At 36.6% G+C, this 19864-nt stretch overlaps 1 protein-coding gene across 3 annotated transcripts; it reads left to right on the forward strand.

Annotated features, from left to right (window-relative positions):
- The first annotated feature begins 8261 nt into the window (after window positions 1–8261).
- On the forward strand, window positions 8262–19205 carry LOC122008486 (putative E3 ubiquitin-protein ligase RING1a). Of its 3 annotated transcripts, none has more exons than XM_042564231.1 (10): window positions 8262–8478; window positions 8585–8642; window positions 9953–10011; window positions 17211–17292; window positions 17425–17545; window positions 17642–17683; window positions 17769–18299; window positions 18391–18498; window positions 18592–18789; window positions 18866–19205. In XM_042564231.1, exons 1-10 carry the CDS (start codon window positions 8298–8300, stop codon window positions 18896–18898), a joined length of 1413 nt encoding a protein of 470 aa, XP_042420165.1. In that variant the 5' UTR covers window positions 8262–8297; the 3' UTR covers window positions 18899–19205. The 3 variants fall into 3 exon arrangements, with proteins under 3 accessions (XP_042420165.1, XP_042420166.1, XP_042420167.1); XM_042564232.1 differs by having other exon boundaries at window positions 8262–8475; XM_042564233.1 differs by lacking the exon at window positions 9953–10011 and having other exon boundaries at window positions 8262–8475.
- The last annotated feature ends 659 nt before the right edge of the window (window positions 19206–19864 follow it).

Consider the following 19864-nt stretch of genomic DNA (forward strand, 5'->3'; position numbering starts at 1 on the left):
TTGCAGCGGCTACTTCCTTTGCTAGTTGCTACAATATTGTAGCAGCTACTTCGACACTCCAAACAACCTTTTCTTACTATGTTTTGGTTCTATAATTTGCATGAAATTTGCCAAACATTATTTTTCACAAACCATTCAATGTAAGTTTTTTAAATTTAAATTGTAATTCCTTCTAATCCTAATATATATTATCATGCACGGCTAGAGAAAGCAAAAATATATTGTGCAATTATTATTTTTTCCTCAACTGCCGAAGTTTTAACCCTTCAACTGGGCATGTGACAAATATTTCAAAAAAATTTCATTGAAAGTATATCGGTCCCCCATAGTCTCTCCGTCAATCAACCTCACCACGACGACTTGTTTCTCCTCCAAAGTTTCGCCTCCATTGTAAGTATTTCATAAAACTTTAGTGTTTTGATTCTTCTCCTCTTGTTTAGGTGTTTAAATTTTTAGGATTTTGATTCTTCTCTCAGTTGCTACAATGGTGTTTAATGATTATAGATTTTTGGATTGGAGATTTACTTGCAGTGAATAAAGGTTTTAAAAAATGGCTGTAATATTGTAGTAGCTACTTGACAGTAGGTGCTACAACCTAGTTAAACCCTAATAACTGATACAACATAGTTAAACCCTATAGTCCCTATTGGCTTTTCATTATTATAGTAGCTGCTTGACCCTAACTACTATAACATGATAAGTAGTCATGTTGTAGTAGCTACTAATCACATTGTAGTAGCTAGGAAAAATTATAGATATTGTTATGTATTATATTATCGTTAAAAAATAACAATGTAATGTATCATATTATGGTTGAAAACTAATAAGATTGTAATGAAGCCAAATGATTATCACTAACATCTGATGTATTTGTTTGATAGAATTAAATGACAAGCCAGAGAACTTCTGCTTCCCGTGCATATTGTAAGAAAGTGAATTGGAAAAGTAATTATCCTCACTTCAAGGGTTTTTTTATTATTACTACATATAAACAACCGACAGATAGAGTTGATGAATGGAAGCCCAATTGCTTGGGTTGTAACCATGTTTGAAATTGCATATATTCGAAGCTTTATACAAAATATGTTTGACAATTGGGACATTGAAGCCATATATTTCATCTTTCATAGTAAGGAGATTAGTTTCACATGGAAAAATGTTTCACTGACTCTAGCACTCTCAGACCAAGGCGACTAAGTAAATTTACAACAGCATACAGCCGCGACCCCACTAATTCATCAACACTTCAGTAATATGGAGTGTACACAGAAGGAACTAGAGAACAAGATGATCAACCTCAGCAAACAACCTTCATCTGCTGAATCTGATACTCTCTTTTACCAATTCTTAATATTGTATTTCTTTGTTTGTATTTTATTTACTACTACTAGCAATATCTAGATTACCACTACAATCACTAATTGATTGTGTAGATGATTTTGAGAATCTAGGTAAGTATAATTGGTGTAAGGTTGTATATGACTATATGAGCCCACAGGTAAGAGCCATTGGTGTGATGTTTTCATAGAGGATGAAGCCAAAGAGCCTTGAGGAAAACCAAACTCACATGCTCGAAGGGTTTGCACATCTCCTCACTGTAAGATCTTAAATTTAATGATAGATTCATATATTTTATGCATAAAATTTCATATTTAACCATTTTTATTGTTTTACAGGTGTGAATGCGTGAACATATTAGAATAATGGATCCTTACAGACAATATGCCCTTCCAAGAATATGCAGATAGAAATGGTCAGGCTCACGTGTGGAGACAATAAAATCTAAGATTGTAGAACTACTTACTGCCAAAATAATTATTGATTTAAGTCCATCAGATCTGGAGACACATTTGCTCTCAAATGATTCCCTAGAAGATGTTGTAGAGTATATAGATCAACAAATTGCTGATGGGTTCATATCATCAATTTTTAAGGAAAATCCTGAACAAGTTCTTGAGAAATTTCCTGAATAGGTAGCTGAAGCTCAGGAATATACTACAGAATGTGAGAAAGAGTCGTGTACAATTTACCAAGCAAGAGGGAAAAAAATTGGTCATTTGGAGTCTCTAGTTGAGGGCGACGTCCAGCTCATTGCAAAGATGGAGATCAGAATAGTGAGTTAATTGATGAGATTAACATCTGCGCCAGTGATTTAGAAACTACAATAGCTGCCAAGGATAAAATAATTAATGAAAATGATAGAATTATAATTGTAAAAGATAAAATTATAGCAGAACAAGAAAGAAAATCAAGGATCTTCAAAGTCAAGGCATTAGCTACTAATCAACCAATGATAAGGGCAAAGAGGATTGCTATAAAGAGAATTACACCACCACCTGTAAAAGAGATTGAGGAAGTGCACGTGACCAAAAGAATTAAAAAAAGTCAGTTTTCAAGATGAGTATGAGACATAGATGACCAAGGGACAAGGAGAGGAAAATATTGAGCATCCTGTTAAAGTTCAAGAAGCCCCTGTCTCATCTACGAAGGTAGCTACCACATCTTCATCATCTAAACTCTTGCATACGCTTGTCAAACACAAATCCAAAATCATGAAGGTATGGTTTAGGTTGGTTAAATGTTTTGTCTTTTATTCCTATATCACATATAATTACTCATGGAGAAAACTTTTGTCTATGTATTTATTTAGCAAGATAAGTCATATTTTAAGAAAAATAAAGATGATTTGGTGGTAGAGACATTATTGAAACTAAGTCAGCTAAAGTGTTCGTTGAGTTATACAATTACTGTAATGTAAATATACGATGGATTATGTTAATACTTCTATTGTGGATACAAGGATAAATTACATTGGAATTGTCTTCTTATTGTATTGCCAAACAAATATTTCATAACGTTGAATAAAATCAACTACGCATATTTAGAAGTTGTTATGACACATATAATTTCCATAACTACTCTAATTGTAGCAGCAATAGGCACTAGTGTTGTAAAATATAATTTATGAACATGTTTTATTTTTTTATTTATGCATGACTATGACAAAGCCAATATGGTCTAACGAAACAATTTCATTGAATATGACATCTTTCATGACTATTTTTTATTGGATCGTAGGCACAAATGGTGATTGCATAAATACATATTTTGCAATCATTGCAGAGAAAGCCAAACCTCTAGCATACCATATTGGCTATTTATATTTTGTGCTGCTGGTTTTGTTGTAAGTATAACACCAACTATATCCAGTTTTTTTCTTCATATATTCCTCTTTCAATGTTTGTATGTATACAGAGGATTTATTTGAAATGATATCATATGAGGCATTTAGTCTATCAGCAAACACTGATAATGACAAGCGAGTCACATATATATTCTGTCTATTAAATAACACAGACGATCACTGACACCTACCGATCATAGACCTCCAAGGTCACTATATGAATTATAACTCCCTTGGAGCCTTATAACTATACATTTCTAATTTTCAAAGTTCTATAAGTACCTATCATGCTGAAGAAATCAATGCATATAGGCTTTTAGCGTGTATTGCTTACAAACTTCATCTTAATGCAGGTGGGCCTTTTTTAAAATATGGACCAATCTTACTACGATATGTTGTATCCAGGGCTACATTCGTTAATGTCAAGAGATTTTGACATATCTACAATTCTGGGTCCAATACAAGTAAAATCATAAGTATATATATATCCATATTTTTTATACATCTTTATATTCCTGTTTACAATTAGATTATTAACAATGTGAAAACAAACTCTATCTTTCATGTTAGATTATGCATTTTTTGTTATGTGGTACTCCGAGAGTTTAATGTACCGAAGACCAACAAATATTGGACAAGCCGGAATGAGAGAATTAGTTTTCATGTTGGTCATAATATTTTTACTAGCAGACACTAGATTACTGAAAAGTTGGTGTAAATTTATTGTAAAACTGATGTCAATATAAGGTACCACATCATTTTTGCCAAGGTGGTGTAAATATTTTGTAAAACTACTGTAAATGTATTGTCAAGCTTTTACAAGGTATAGCAGCTACTCTCAAGTAGCTGCTACACAATGTAGCAGCTAATATCAAGTAGTTACTACATGGTGTTGCGGCTAATATCAAGTAGCTGCTACATGGTGTAGTAGCTACTTCCGAGTAATTGCTAACATTGTTGCAGCTACTATATTCATGTTATAGCAGCTAATCGACGGTAGCTGCTATAACGTGTAGCAATTTATCGGGAGTAGCTGCAACAAGGGACAAATACGTTACAGTTTAACAGATGTCACTACATCATGAAACTGACATTGTAATCGAAATGTATTCTTATTGAAAATATTTTGTGAAGTTAGTCTAAATGAATTGTAAAACTGTTGTAAAAGCTGGTTTAATCTATTGTAAACCACCTGTAAATGTATTATCAAGCTGTCTAGTGCACCTTGAAGCAGCTAGTTGGTAGTTGCTGCTACAACATGTAGCAGCTACTGTTGCACGTTGTAGCAGTTAGTCAACAGTTGCTGCTACACCGTATAGTAGCTACTCCTGAGTAATTGCTACAACGTGAAAGTGAGAGTCTAATTACCCTTCTGCCCATGTTTCCATGACCACTACTAACCCATGTAGCCATACTAAGTTTGTGAGTTGTCACTATCGCTTTGTCTATCAACCTCCCCGCGACGCCTAGTTTTCGCCTTCAAATCTTCACCTAGCAATTAGGGTTTACACTTTTAGGGTTTATAAGATTTTGAATCGGCTTTTAGAATATCGTAGTAATTACTTCTACAAGAATTTAAAAATTTTCTCTATATTATATTTTTTTTCCCCCTTATTATTCTTCATGTACCATTGAAAGTTTTAATTTTATTTTCAACTAAATATGTCATTTTCTAGCAACGGAAGAAACCTGTTTTGATAATCAACTATACATTCCCTAAGTTGCTTATGATCGAAAACCAAGAATTGGTATGGAATTTACATCAATGGAGGGGGCTTTTTCGTTCTATAACCAATATACACAAGAAGTCAGATTTAGTGCCAGAATAGGCAATAGTAAAAAAATTAAGAGGACAAATGAAGTTAGATAAAATCTCTGAATCGATCGACCTATCGATCCAGAGTCATTCTGTGCGATCGCGAGCTTCTCCCAATCGATCCACTGATCGATTGGGAGGAGGCTTGTCGCGGGGACTCACCCAATCGATCAGCCGGTCGATTGGGCATGAGCCAATCGATCGGCTGATCGATCCATCTCAAAGTTTTTGCCCAAAACCAAGTCCAAAGTCCCCTAAACCAACATCCGGTCAATCATGACCTGTTGGTACATCATGCCTAACATCCGGTCACCCTCAACCTGCTAGGACTCCCTCACCAAGTGTCCGATCAATCCCTTTGACCCACTTGGACTTTTCTTCTCGTGCCAAGTGTCCGGTCATCCTTGACCCACTTGGACTTATCTCCACCAAGTGTCCGATCAACCTTGATCCACCTGGATTTTCTGTGCTTGGCTTCACTCACCAGGACTTCCATTCTACCTAGATTCACTCACTAGGACTTCTCATATGCCTGGCTTCACTCACCAGGACTTTTCTTATTGTCTAGCTTCAATCACTAAGACTTTCACCTGGCTTCACTCACCAGGATTTTCTTCTGCCTAGCTTCACTCACTAGGTCTTTCACCTGGCTTCACTCACCAGGATTTTCTTCTGCCTAGCTTCACTCACTAGGACTTTGCACAATTGTCTGGCTTCACTCACCAGGACTTTCTAGTCTGCCTAACCTCCTAGTTAGAACTTTCACCTGGCTTCACTCACCAGGATTTTCCAATCAAGTCTCCAGTAAACCTTGACCTACTTGACTCTTCTTCACAATCTCCCCACATGAATAATTGCACCTACAATCTCCATGTCTTGTCTCCATGTATTGTCAAACATCAAAATCCAAACATCAAGACTCGAGCTTGATCCAATTCAAGCTCAGTCAACCAGGTCAACCTTGACCTAGGGAGTATTGCACCAACAAATGAAACATCTACCAGTTCACCTACCTTACAAGACACAACTAGTTGGTCTTGTCCAGTATGATATATCCATTTAAACAGATTTTGAGAAAATTAAAGAATAATATTTGTAACAAAGTAAGAGTTGAGATGTCAATATGCAATGCTTATTTGGTTGAAGAAATATATTCTTTCTACTCATATTATTTTATTGATAATGGAAAATCAGACATTACAAGTGTCCTCTAAATTCTGATGATACTAAGTTGATAGACCCAGAAATGCTTTTATTTTCAAGTTTCCTAATAAACCAATGGGTGCACTTGTTTCGAGATGGTTAAATCAACAAAAATATCATGCTAAAGAACTTATATACTCCTGAATTGTGATGAGGTCAAACCCTACATAAGGTGAGCTGACTGATATAATCAAATAATTATCCCCTTATGTTTGTTGGTATCTCAATTGTCTTAAAATTAACTTTCATGATAGCTTATATGGATAACAACTACAAATATAAAATCCATCAATCAGTGCAAGTGAGGTAGAGAAAAAGCTAGAGATGGAATTTGCATCATGGTTTCAAATTTATGTAAGTTAGAGAATAAATTATTTTTCATACATCATCCCACCTAATTTATTCATAACTACTTTTATAGATGAAGTATCATAGAATATCAAATGTGCAAGATAAAAGAATAATCAATCTTGCATCTAGATCCCTCCATAAGATAAGAGTATACTCTAGTTACCATGTAATGACTTCAAATTCCATATGGTACAATGGGATTCACATAGACTAACCTTTAATTTTGATGTTTCCGTAAAAGGATCTATTAACAATAATAATTCTGAGTTTAATTATTATGGAAGACTTAAAAAAAATTATGGAGATTGAATATCCTATCTTACCCATAAAAAGGTGTGTATTATTCAAATATTCTTGGTATGATCCAACTCTAAGACTAGGTACTAGAATACATTCAAACTACAATTTAGTTGAGGTTAATACAAACAAAAGCTTCAACAAGTGTGAACCTTTCATTTTTGTTGTACAAGCGAGTCAGGTTTTGATGATGGAATTTATTTGATGATGGAATTTATATTCCGTTGCTAAGTAATATTAGCGATAGACAATTTAAATCTGTCACTAGTCAACCACGGAACTAAAATTCCGTCATTTAATGACGTCAGTGACTAATTTTATGGTGACGTAAATAATCGGTTGCTATTCACAAATAGATTAACGACCAACTATTCCATCATTAATTGACTTTTTTCTGATAGTGTTCTAAGTATTTTACCATTGCATCACCCATGGAGACAATCAATGGATTCCTTTTTGTTCAAACATTAGATAAAATCACACGATGATTTGCAAACCATCAAATATGTTAGCCTTTTGCATTTCGAGATTGTGGCTTATTCGTAAGCTAGTAATTCATGTATCTTGTTGGTACAAAAGGAAGCGAAACCTTGAACATAGAACGACTTCTTTCTTTTCGACGGGTGAGTGTTAGTTTGCCGCCTTCCCACTTTCTAGCAATGCCATGTTCGTATTGTTAACGAGAAATTAGATCAACTTCGATGGTGTTTCCCTCCTCTAGCTTCTCAAGCTAGGCATGTAGCTACAACTCGAGGGACCATTTAGTGATTGTAAAAAGGCAAAGTTTGAATCGCCATTAACATCATCACCGCCGTTCTTGCCCTTTGATGCTTAGCTCAACTATAAGGAAAGTGCTTAAATATATTGAAGAAAGACTATCTTAATACTCGGCCTTGTATCATGTTATTTATATTAATAAAAATTATATAAATTAATATATTTTACAAAATATTTTTAGATGGTTTAAAATTAATTAAACTCTCTAAATTATTTTGCTATATGAAACCAAAAGAAAAACATTAGCTTTTAAAATAAATTTTCTTAGTGAATAGGTGTATATTAATAATTAAAATAAACAAGACTAGGCCATGCTTGGCCTGTGGGACGGTTGTGGCCCACAAGCCTAGGTCATGCTTGGCTAGTGGGCCGAGTCAAGTCCAATTTTAATTATTAATATTAAATGTATAATTATATTTTTTTTTTGTAATTTCAGTCAAAACTCCTTATGCTAATCAGTTATTTAATTCTAATCAGTCTATTTATAAATTTGATTATAAATGGATGGCGTATTTGTAAATTTGCACAAGAGAAACAATACATGAAAAATACGGGAAAATGTGTAGACATATACGTATGCATACGTATACATACTGAGAACGGGAGGTCGTATTTAGCTTGGGACGCCTCGCTTCTCTGCGCCTCTCTATCTCGTCACTTCCGATCGAAATGCCTGCCCAAAAGCGCCCGATGCCTCCTCCGCCGCCGCCGCCTCTGCCCTCCGATGACGCCCCTCCGGAGCCCCCTTCGCAGCTGCAGCAGCAGGAGGATGAGGAAGAGGAAGCCGTGGTAACGGCGGTTAAGGAGGAGGAGAAATCGCCCTCCAATCTGCCTCAGGAACAGGATGGTAGTGGTGGCCACGCCTCCTCCCGCCTTCTCTCTGTCAGATTTTTTATTTTGGTCGAGGAATCTCAACCTTGGGATGCCGCGCGGGCGGCGTTTGTTTGGCTACGCAGGTTGCGAGGGGGAAGGTGGCGACAGCGAGTCGGAAGATGATGAGGACTACGCGGATGAGTAAGTGCCTCTTTTCCTTGTCGTTTAGTTATCTCGTTCTCTCTTTGGTTTCGTGGATTCGGGATGGTCTTGGTGGCGTTCGCTTTTTGACCCGTCGCCGGCGAACGCTTGCCAGCTCAGTAGATCTGATCTCGTCAAGGGATTTGTCTTCCATTCGATCGTGTTACCTTCATGTTCTCTGACGATATTTGGTTATGGTTGCGACTAGGCGGGCATCGTTAGTTTGAGCTAGCAGAGTTGGGAATTGGAACCTTGATGCTTACGTGTATGCTAAAGAGTAAAAATGTTTACGATAATACGCCAATTGTTATTGGTTATCTGTGACTGATGATTCTTGCACATCCAAGTATCGAATGCGACCTTCTCCTTGTTACTTGCAGCAGCCCCAACGTTAGCTCGCTCCTGGTTGTCCCGTAACCCCTGTAAATTGCTATAATGCTGTGAACTTCAACCTTAGAAAAGGGAGATGCGCAAAAAGGTAGCTAGGTAGGTTGAATTCCTTGACAATATACTTGTTATAAGAATTGAAGCGCTGTAATCAATAATCTAAAATCCCTTGGCATCATATACAGGTAACAGGTAGCTAATCTGAGTAATTCTTATATCACTTCCTAACTCTGTGGGGCAATCCATCACTTCAAATTACAAGATATAGAAAAGAGAAACAAATGCTTGACCTGAGTTTACTTGTGCAGCCTATGTATGTATTGGTATCTTTTGGATGTCAATTTTAAGGTTATTACAATTGTTGACACTCTTAGATCATTCTGATGGTCTGTGGAGGTCTTTTTAGATTCCCTCTCTTTGTAGCATTATCTGGCATTGAATGTGATCAATTCAGTTATATCTATCTGGGTTGAGTTTGTGGAGCAGATTACTCGACTTAGATTCTTTTCCTGAACTAATGCTGAATTTTGAAACAATGTGTTCAAATCCATAAGTGTACAAAAGTAATTGTATATTCTTGTTTGGAGTCTATAGATTGACCTCGTTCAAATCCATGATCTATCTTACAATTTTGACAAAGGTTTTTCAGCTTCAATTCAAAATGATGCTTAAAATTTTTATCAACAAATTTATAAATCCATTCATCTACAAAGAATTCCTGCCTTGTGCTGATCGTGTACCTTTTCCCTTGACTGAATTTGGCGATACTTTCTCATTCAAACTTTAATTTAGTAAAAATTTTCATCTTAACTTTATTTTCTTTCCGTGTTGTCTTTACTTCTCCTTCAGAGGTTGGTATGCTTTAGCATTTAAAGAAAATATGCTGCCTACATGGAATATGATTCTGGCCCCTTGGTTTACAGATTTGTCGTAGTGAAATTAGCAGACATACGCAAAGAGGTACAATGCCCTATCTGTTTAGGTATGCCCGCTTGATCCAAAGTTTAATAGTGGTACATGTCACCTTGATTGTTGATTGCTTCAGGGAAATTCTAGCTTTTAAGATTTTATCTGCATGTTATACTACTTATGTAGTTGCCTTTAGCTTCATAATTAACATACATTTTCAATTCAAAATCTTCATATTTATTTTCTAGTAACTTGAAAAATATCCCAATGTTGCATATTCGGTAGTTAAAGATGAAACAAATTAGATTATGTGGAATATTACGTTAAGTTTATGCTTCTGAACTCTCTCCTATTTATTTCTGCATGTTCTCTTTGGCTATTTGTTAAGAATGTAAATATACTAAGTTTGTTCCTTTCATAGTGCTCGAGCTTTTGTGATAAGTGATTAGCCAATCACTTTCACATGGTATCGAAGCAGGAGCTTCGTGCACAAATTCACCCATGTCAACAAAAAACTCATTGGTTGGTCTACAATACTAATTGAATTGAAGAGGTGCAACAGCTACTTTTATTTGGAAAGTGAGTTAAATTTTAAATGCAGTCAATAAAACTGCATGGTGCATATTAACAAATTACTTAACACTATTCTCTTATAGATTAAAAAAGGGGGCAGCCCGGTGCATGAAGCTCCTGCCATGCATGGTCCCAGGGAAGGATTCATTGTACGCAGCCTTACCTTGCTTTTTGTAAGAGGTTGTTTCTAGGATTCGAACTGTGACCTTTTGATCAAATAGCAACAACTTTACCGTTGCGCCAAGGCTCCCCTTCAAAAAAATTCACATCTATAATATAAAGATTATGTAAAAAAGAAAATGCAAATACAAGAACTTTTCCATTACTGCATTTATGCAGTTAAGTTTTTTGATGGGTTAGACAAAGGGTTTAAGTTAGATTTGTTGATTTATTTAATATGTGTGTGAAATTGTGTAAGATCTACTATGTATACAGTTGACTTGGCATGGCCAAGGTGATTGATGGCTTGATGGCTCAAGGTCCATAGAGATCAAAGAAGAATGACACGAGATTGTAGGATGAGGTTTGTGGAGATTAGAGGATGGTATGGCCATGGTTTAAAGTGTCGTGCCGAGACGGTCGAAACGGGCGAAACATCTTGTTCCGCCTGGTGATCGACACCGGCACGACCTCGGCACCAGACCCACGACAGCTGGAACATGTTGCGTGGCCCCGTGGCCATAGTGAAGGGGTCGCTCAACCTCGCAACAGCAGCGGAGGGGTCGCATAACCCTTCTACTGCTGCCTCGGAGGCATCGCGCCACCCTATAGCCACTATAGAGGGGTCTCATGACTACCGCAGTCGCGCCAAAGGAGGCACGCAATCCCCGCAACCTTGGCTGCAGGGTTGCGCAACCCCGCGGTAGTGTCGAAGTCACGCGAGCTCACAGTGGTGTCAAATTTCGGATTTTTTTTAATTAAACTTAGATTAATTATTTTAATCAACTTCTAGCTATGATGGAGATAATATAAAGAGGTTTTATTAAACCCTAATAAAATTATCTAATTAATTTTATATTTCTTTTATTTTAATTTAGAAAATGTAATAAAATTTTTATTTATTTATTTATCTATTTTCACATCTTTTTCTTTTTTTAAGATTATTTTTTATATATTTTTTAAAATATTTATGTTAAATATTTTATTTTTTAATTAATATATTTTATATTTAAAAAATACTGAAACTATATCGACACGGCACGATACGGTACTGAAACGGTATCGTTCCGGTCCAAGACCAAAACCTCGGCACGGGTTGAAATTTTAAACCTTAGGTGTGGCCATTTGAAAGACCGCAAGACGAGGTCTGTGGAGATTAGAGAAGGATGATGCGGACATTTGAGGGATTATAAGACAAGGTCCATGGAGATTGAAAAAGGATGACATAAGCATCCAAGGGATCGCGGGATAAGGAGCATCAGAGCAGTATAGAGCTGAAGGAAGAACTATGTAAGCGAAGGCATGAAGGATGACACGAAGAGGAGCTAGGAGCTCAGTGCATATGAAAGATGAGTAACTTGATGGGAGAAGACCTTAAGACTTGGAAAGATTCCATGAGAGATGCGAGTGGAGTGACTTGTGTACATGGGACAAGGATAGATGACAATTTAAGCAAACTCGACCATAGATATAATCGAAGTTAGGGTTGTCAATCGTATGATGGTTGGAGATTTGATAAATGATGATGAAAAAACTCGATACCCTAAGTGTTTCGGGGTATTGTAATTTGCCAGGTGGACTGATGATCCAATTAGTTTGTGGTATTGTGGTTGGAATAGTTGATTGACAATTAACTCTCATGTGACTCATCATTCGGCAAACTCATAGAATGTTTGCTAGTCGACTGAATAGTCGTAGGATAGGATAGTTGACTGGGCAATCAATTGATGGTCATGGACTGATTCAAATGAAGCTGAAGATGGAAGAAGCAACGATAGGATTCAGATAAGATGTTGGGATCAATTGACTAATGATAAGCCAACAGTCAACTAATGGCTGTCACATCAGCACGATAATAGAAAAGTTTAAATTCAATAAGAAGGCTATAAAAGGAGTTGAGGTAGCTGCAAAAGTAGCAATTCTCTATTTTCTAGCATAAAATTATTTATTTGTTCTTATATTTTGCAAATCTTGCACCCTAATATTTAAGAGGTTTTTCCACTTTCGGTGCTTAACTGAAGAGGAGAAAGAAAGATAGTGACATTTGAGAGTGATCCACCTAAAGCATCATAGACCGTGGATGGAGGAACCTTGGGAGGTTGCCAATCCATGTTAAATCATTGCGTATCTGTGTGCTTTTATTGTGTTCTTTACTTTCTGTTGTGTTTTTTCTATAGAACACTAACATTGTAGATAAGTGGTGTTCACCCCATTTACCACATCGGCACCTGATCTAACAACCGGGATTGAGCTTCCATGAGCAACTATGATGAATCTTCCATCAGCCCAACACAACATCTGCACCTAGCTTGAAACTATATTTCAAACCATGGTCATACCAGATCAAATATTGATCAAATTGGCATGATTTTTTTTACAAGATCATTTTACAACCAATACGGGAATCATATTGATGTACTGTACTAGTCAAACTGCTATGCTTACTGATTTGAAAAAACATGTAATATTTATGCAAAAAATCATAAATTAACAGGCAACATTAACAATCTTTTAGGAAGCATAATCATCATGTATTTTCTCAACTCATCAAATTCCTCACTCTTCATATTTAGCAATTCTTTTTTACTCATTCTAATGTAGGAAACAAATGAATATTGTTGATACTTGATATAACTCTCTTTCTTGTAAGGCTTTTGCAACCATGCAGTCTTGTTCCAAACCATTGACAAAATATCTTTATGATTATCACATTTTTTAGTTAATTGATCTCTTCCCTTCCCATTTTATCAAATTTTTATATATGGATTAATCTAGAGATAAACTTAACAGGTCAGCTTCTCCTTTACTTTGTTCCTATGGACATTAAGTTAGATTAAAATTGATGCAAGAGGATCTGAAGATTTTTATTATTATTTTTGGTAATTTTAATTCTTTTGGTATTTTAGGTCTTTTAGGTATTTTTGGTAATTTTATCTTTTGTATTTTTATATTTTGAGTCCGTTTAGAAATTTTAGAATTGTGAGTCTATTAATATTTTTTTCTTTCTTTTAGAGTTTCTTGTCTTTTTTTGCAAGTTAGGAATTGTAGTCCATATATGAAATTTCTTTTATTTATTTGGGTTTCAGGGTTTGTAGTCTTGCAGGCTATATAGAATTGTCCTCAAATATTAAATAAAATTTTCTTTTGCGAAAAAATGGCAGTGGTTCTCTTCTTGTCTTCTCCTCAATTCCCCCTTCTCTTCAGTCTGCAGTATAATCGCTATCCTGCCCGGTGTTAGTATCAGAACAGTCAAGTTCCGATTGAGAAAGTCGAGCGTCGAATCCAATGGAAGGTCGTTGTGGTCATGATCATAGATGTGCCAGGTAGGTTCCGGTTGAGGAAGCCTCATACCGTAGTCGTAGCGCCCAAGATGAGATTGAGAATTTACTAATGCAAAGTCATAAATTTAACCCAACGTGTAGCGGTGGCGACGCAAAATTTTAAAGATCACGAGGTACATGGTCGAAAAGATTGATATGGAGACCTCGGATTTCGAATTGATCTACCCGAATTTTCTGGTACGTCACAAACATAATTTTATTGATTGGATCAATAAAGTGGAGCGGTTCTTCGATTATAAGTAAATTCTGGATCAGATGAAGGTGAAGCTGATTACCATCAGACTCAAGGGTCGAGCATCATCGTGATAGGAGCACTTACGATATTCACGAGACAGACAAGACAAAACCAAGATCAAGGATTGGGAGAAGATGAAAAGTCAATTTCTTCTCTTCGATTATACTCAAACTTTGTTCAAGGAGGATTAGACTTCACTATGGAGGGTGATAACTTCAACGCCCGAGGTGACCTGGACGGATTTGAAGATGATTTAGAAGAGGAAATTGAACTAGAAGAAGTTGATGAACCTAACATGCTGCAAGTGGTGGAAGATGCTGTAATTGAAGAGGAATCTCGATCTCAAATTGGAGACGAGACTGAGGTTATTAGCGAGTCGGTATATGACGATTATGGAGCGGACAAAGTGCTTGATTATGATCATTTATTCATTCCATATTCATATTCTGTCCAACAAGGTAATTCTGAACCTTTTATCAAATTATATCAAGCAATTGATTGTAGATCATCTGAGGAAGACCTAGAAGCAAGACTGAAGAGATTTGCGAATTGATTTATAATGATGATGGAGTTGACGAGGTGCATCAACTATTTTCAGACTGTGCTGAATTTATCCCAGAAGATCTTCCTCCTGGAGTACCCTTGCGATAGTTGTTACCAGCATTGTCGTCATTCTTTGAAAGCAAGATATTGCATGGGATTTGCACTAGTGATTTCAAAGATTTTTACAACTTAAATTTGTCGGGAAAGGTGAGTATATGCTTGGTGATTAAAAACAATCATAGTGAGTTTGGTAATCTCAAGATAAGACATTGAACCAATGAATATACCTAATTTCAAAATTTTAATGAACGATGTCAACAGAGTTCTAGTACAACTATATTCGTCATTTGGATTGACAAGGATTTTCAAAGTCTAACAATTGCTAGTAAATTTTGCCGATTTGGTATCAGATAATCTTCCTCTTGGGCTACCACCTGAAACTACTCTAAACTCGATGACGAGTTCTTTCAACCCACAGTGATTGTGCAGGAGGATCCCAAGATTTTTATCATTATTTTTGATAAGTTTAATTCTTTTGATATTTAAGGTACTTTTTGATATTTTATGTATTTTTGGTAATTTCTATCTTTTTATATTTTGAGTCCGTTTAGGAATTTTATGATTGTGAGTTTGTTAATAATTTTTCTTTTCTTTTAGAATTTTTTTTCTTTCTTTACAAGTTAGGAATTGTAATTCATATATTAGAATTTCTTTCCTTTATTTGGGTTATGCAGTTTATATAAACCTCTGTTTAGCTTATTGAGGAATTATCTTCGAATATTAAATAAAATTTTCTTTTTCAAAAAAAATCTAGAGGACGATGATTTCTCTTCTTGTCTTCTCCTCAATTCTTCCATTCTCTTTAGTTGTAGGATAATCGCTATCCCGACGTCAGAAATAATAAATTGGCTCATCACTACCGGTTGAAAATCAGAAAAATACATGAAGTAAATGAAACCATATATGCTACTCACTAAAAGAAACAAGAATGAGAAAAAAAATATAACAAAACCCAGAGAGGTAAATTATGTGAAGGCGGATGTTGTGAAAAAGGGATTAATAGGACAAAGTGAGGATATAGATGGTTAGTGAACTTTTGGCCAGTCTAATCCATCCAAGAATGCAATAGAAAGTTGATTGGAAATAAAGTATTGTTCATCTATTCAGCAATAGATGAGTTGAATCAATTCGAGTGGAAGCATTAGAGGTAAATCAAACAAAACTCTATTCAATATAATTAAAAACAATTAAATGGATTTGGTTAGTTTTTTTTTTTTTTTTTGATAAAAGGTAAATATGTATATGGAGCGAAAGGGATATACAGCAACCTATGGCACATGGCTACCACTTATCATGTCCGGGCAAATACCAAATCGGAGTGGAATGTCCATAAGGCTGCCTAATGATATAGAAAGCACACAAGGAGTGGCACTTGTACATAGAAAGCACTATGTACATAGAAATTGATTTGGTTAGTGGCCTTGCATGAAAGGGAGCATTGGCGCAATCCTAAAGTTATTGCCGTGTAATCTAGAGGTCACGGGTTTGAGTCTCAAACACAACCTCTTGCAAAGCAGAGTAAAACTGCGTACAATAGATCCTTTTTTGAGATCCCATATTGGTGGAAGATTTGTGCATCAGGCTGCCCTTTTGTTAGTAGCCTTTCATAGAGCTTTGTTGTCCCTGGGGCAAACATGGTTGGATGATTTTGATGTTGGTAACCCTTATGGCTTCTTGTTATTAGGGATGTAAATGAACCAAACGGTTCGCGAGCTATTCGGAGCTCGATTCGGTAAAAAACTCGTTCGAGTTCGTTCGTTTATTTTATCGAGCCGAGCTCGAGCTCGATTTCGAGCTCGACAGTTTTATCGAGCCGAGCTCGAGCTTAAGGATATTCGGCTCGTGAGCTCGCGAACATGTTCGTTTATAGGCTCGCGAGCCAAAAAAATGAGCCTTAAATTGAGCCTTAAAACGAGCCTTAAACGAGCTCTAAAACGAGCCAAAAAAATGAGTTCTAAAACGAACCTTAAAATGAGCTAAAAAACGAGCTCTAAAACGAGCTCTAAATGAGCCCGAAAACGAGTCCGAGCTCGCTTAACGAGTTAGGCTCGTTAACTTTGATAATCGAGCTAATAACGAGCCGAGCTCGAACTGTTCGCGAGCCTGATAATTCTAAAACGAGCCGAGCTCGAGCCTTGTGATAAAAGCTCGATTCGAGCTCGAGCCAAGCTCAAGCTCGAATATAACTTAAACGAGCCGAGCTCGAGCCTGATACTGTTCGGCTCGTTTACATCCCTACTTCTTATCCTTAAGTGTGTTTCTGCTTCTTCTTATCGTGACAATGAATGTTTCCACACATTCCTACAGTCCCTCTGATGAGAAGTTTGTCCTTCAGATTTACTGAAGTCTTTTATTTTCCAGGTATAATCAGGAAAACGAGGACGGTCATGGAATGCTTGCACCGGTTTTGCAGGGTATGCATCGACAAATCAATGCGGCTGGGGTATGCTTCAAAAATTGTTTACTTTTTGAGCTTATACTGGAGTAAAATCCACTCTAACTGGTTCTGAACTAATATACCTAGCTTGGATGGTTCTTGCACTCAAACTAAGTTGAGATGATCTTATTCATTCAGGAACAATGAATGTCCAGCATGTCGTACTCATTGTGCGAGTCGACGATCTTTAAGAGATGATCCAAATTATGATGCGCTGATTGCAGCTTTGTACCCAGATATTGATAAATATGAGGAAGAGGTAAGTGATTCTGACTTTTGTTTGTACATCAGGTACTTTATGCAGTTCCCTTTTGCTGAGAATGGTTACTTCACTCTGTCAAACCTTTGGCTTTAGGAGCTATCTTTTCACGAAGAAGAGATGTACCGGAACAAGAAGGTACATTCTTATTGGAAGAGACTATGGCAAAGTTATTAATTTTTTAAGCTCCATACCTTATAGTTGACTTTTTTTCCCGTGACAGCTACAAGAATCCATAGCTGAGATATTTCGACGACAATCTGAGGCTGTTGGTAAGAGAAAATCAACAGCAAAATCCACAGCTGCAGCTTTTGTTAGAAGATCACAGGGAAGTTATCGCAACTATGGGAGAGGTGGTAGCTGCGGTCGTGATGTTACAGCTGCAAGCTCAGATGATGATGATGACGAAGCAAATGCAAATGATATAGTAAACAATGATTCATCTGCAGATGAGCCCTCTCCTGATAGAAGGCCCAAAAAAAGACGCAAGAGGTGGAGCACGCCACGATCCTCCCCTGCCAAAATCAATGCGGGTGCTGGCAGCGATGATAATGTTGATAATGAAGCTAACAGAGAACACATTGGAACATCTTTGCAAGCAGGGAGCAGAGATATTCTTGCATGGGGTAAGAATGGCGCACGTAGCCAAACTAGACATGGTAATATGAGCGGCTTAAATGGTCGGATGATCAAGGGTGGGCGAATAACCAAATTGGTGGACTATCTCCGAAGTCTAGATGACAATGACGATGAGGTACAATAACAGTAAGAACACTATCATTTTTCTTGTACCTTAGGTTGTGAATTTCTCAAAAGCTATATCTTTATCTAAATTCTTTTTTTAGCTCGATGTGTATCTGACCTTGGTTCCTTTGGACAAAGAGAGAGTACCAAATTTGGAACAGCTGAATCTTTGTTGTCGACCGACATTATCAATTAGACACCTCTGCAACGTGAGTTTCTGTTTCTCCTCTACCATTTCGATACCTGAAATACTTGTGTAATTCTTGATATGGAAGACGATAATTGTGGGTTCTTGTGTGCAGTATATTGCTCTTCAGACATCAATTCCATCTGAAGAAGTTCAGATATATACGAGAATACCGGAACGTGTAGCCTCTGCAACCAACCAATCGAGTTCCATGGATACAGCTAGTAGCGAACTATTTTCAGGCTTGCAAAAGTTAGAAGCGCAAGAATCACTTTTAACCTTGTACAATTCCTTCCTCATCAAAGGGGAGTTGGTGAGTTATTGCAACTGACAGTCGATTAGTTTCTCATGATGTAACTCCACTTCTTAAGTCCATCTTCACCGTTCAGGTTTTGATCTACCATACGGGAATACAAACATAGAAAGGGCTCACCAGTTCTTCATTTATTTCCTGAATTCAACGGCATCCAATCTAATCCCTTGGGATGTATATATTATACAGACAAGATTTCAGGAGGATTTGCCTTCGCTCATGGAAATTGCTTCAGGATTTCATCAAAGATGGGTGAAAGTAGGTCTTGTTAGTGTTCAAGAATTAACATGATCCTACCGATTACCTTCAAAGGTCTTCAAAATTGTCTTGTAAAAGGAATCTCTACTTTCAATTGGTATTCTTCACTTTGTTACAAAACATTTTCTGAGAATGATTCTCGACGAGTTGTTTCGCTATTGAATCTGTGTTGCTCTTCACAGTTGTGATTTAACAGTCTATGGAAGAAATATTGCATAGAGTTCGACGATAATGAGATATAGCTGATTTGTAATTTGTTGCAATTCGAATTGTCGTTATGGTGGTTGTTATTTTACCATAGATCCTTATTGTCCAAGTAGTTGACTTTTCATATAATAATTTAGTTAAAAAAAAAATTTACCCTTTCAAATTGGAAATGCCCCCTTTGTCATGAAAATCTTCTTTCTAGAGATGACAATGCGGAACATAAGGGAGTCGTCTCCATGATCTTTCCTTAGCTGTGAGCGGTTCAAACTCGGATCGACTATAAACATTGCATATCCGGATACAAAATGCAAAAGCTAAAACCTCGATCGATAGATCTAGTTCGCTTCTCCAAATGTACCATCCGATCTAGCTTCTATTTTAATATACAAATCTTAGCGATATCTAATCATTTGCTATTCATTTGTTCTTAGTTTGCTCAATGCAAACCAAACATACTTTTCCATAACATCTCATCCATTTACAAGAAGGTTGATGCGGCAGATATATAAGTGGTTCCCAGTTAGAATCAGAAAGTAAATCTTCTGGTTAATAGGATAGTCAAAGTCAAAGATAAGTCAACCCAAGAGAATGATTAATTGAGACATCAAAT

Source organism: Zingiber officinale, chromosome 8A (assembly GCF_018446385.1).
Source record: "Zingiber officinale cultivar Zhangliang chromosome 8A, Zo_v1.1, whole genome shotgun sequence".
Classification (NCBI taxonomy): domain Eukaryota; kingdom Viridiplantae; phylum Streptophyta; class Magnoliopsida; order Zingiberales; family Zingiberaceae; genus Zingiber; species Zingiber officinale.

Coding starts and splice junctions, on each gene's coding strand:
- LOC122008486 (XM_042564231.1), top strand. CDS start 8,298: ATGCCTGCCCAAAAGCGCCCGATGCCTCCTCCGCCGCCGCCGCCTCTG. Junction 17,293..17,424: donor GACAAATCAATGCGGCTGGG/GTATGCTTCAAA, acceptor TTATTCATTCAG/GAACAATGAATGTCCAGCAT. Junction 18,499..18,591: donor CAATTAGACACCTCTGCAAC/GTGAGTTTCTGT, acceptor TCTTGTGTGCAG/TATATTGCTCTTCAGACATC.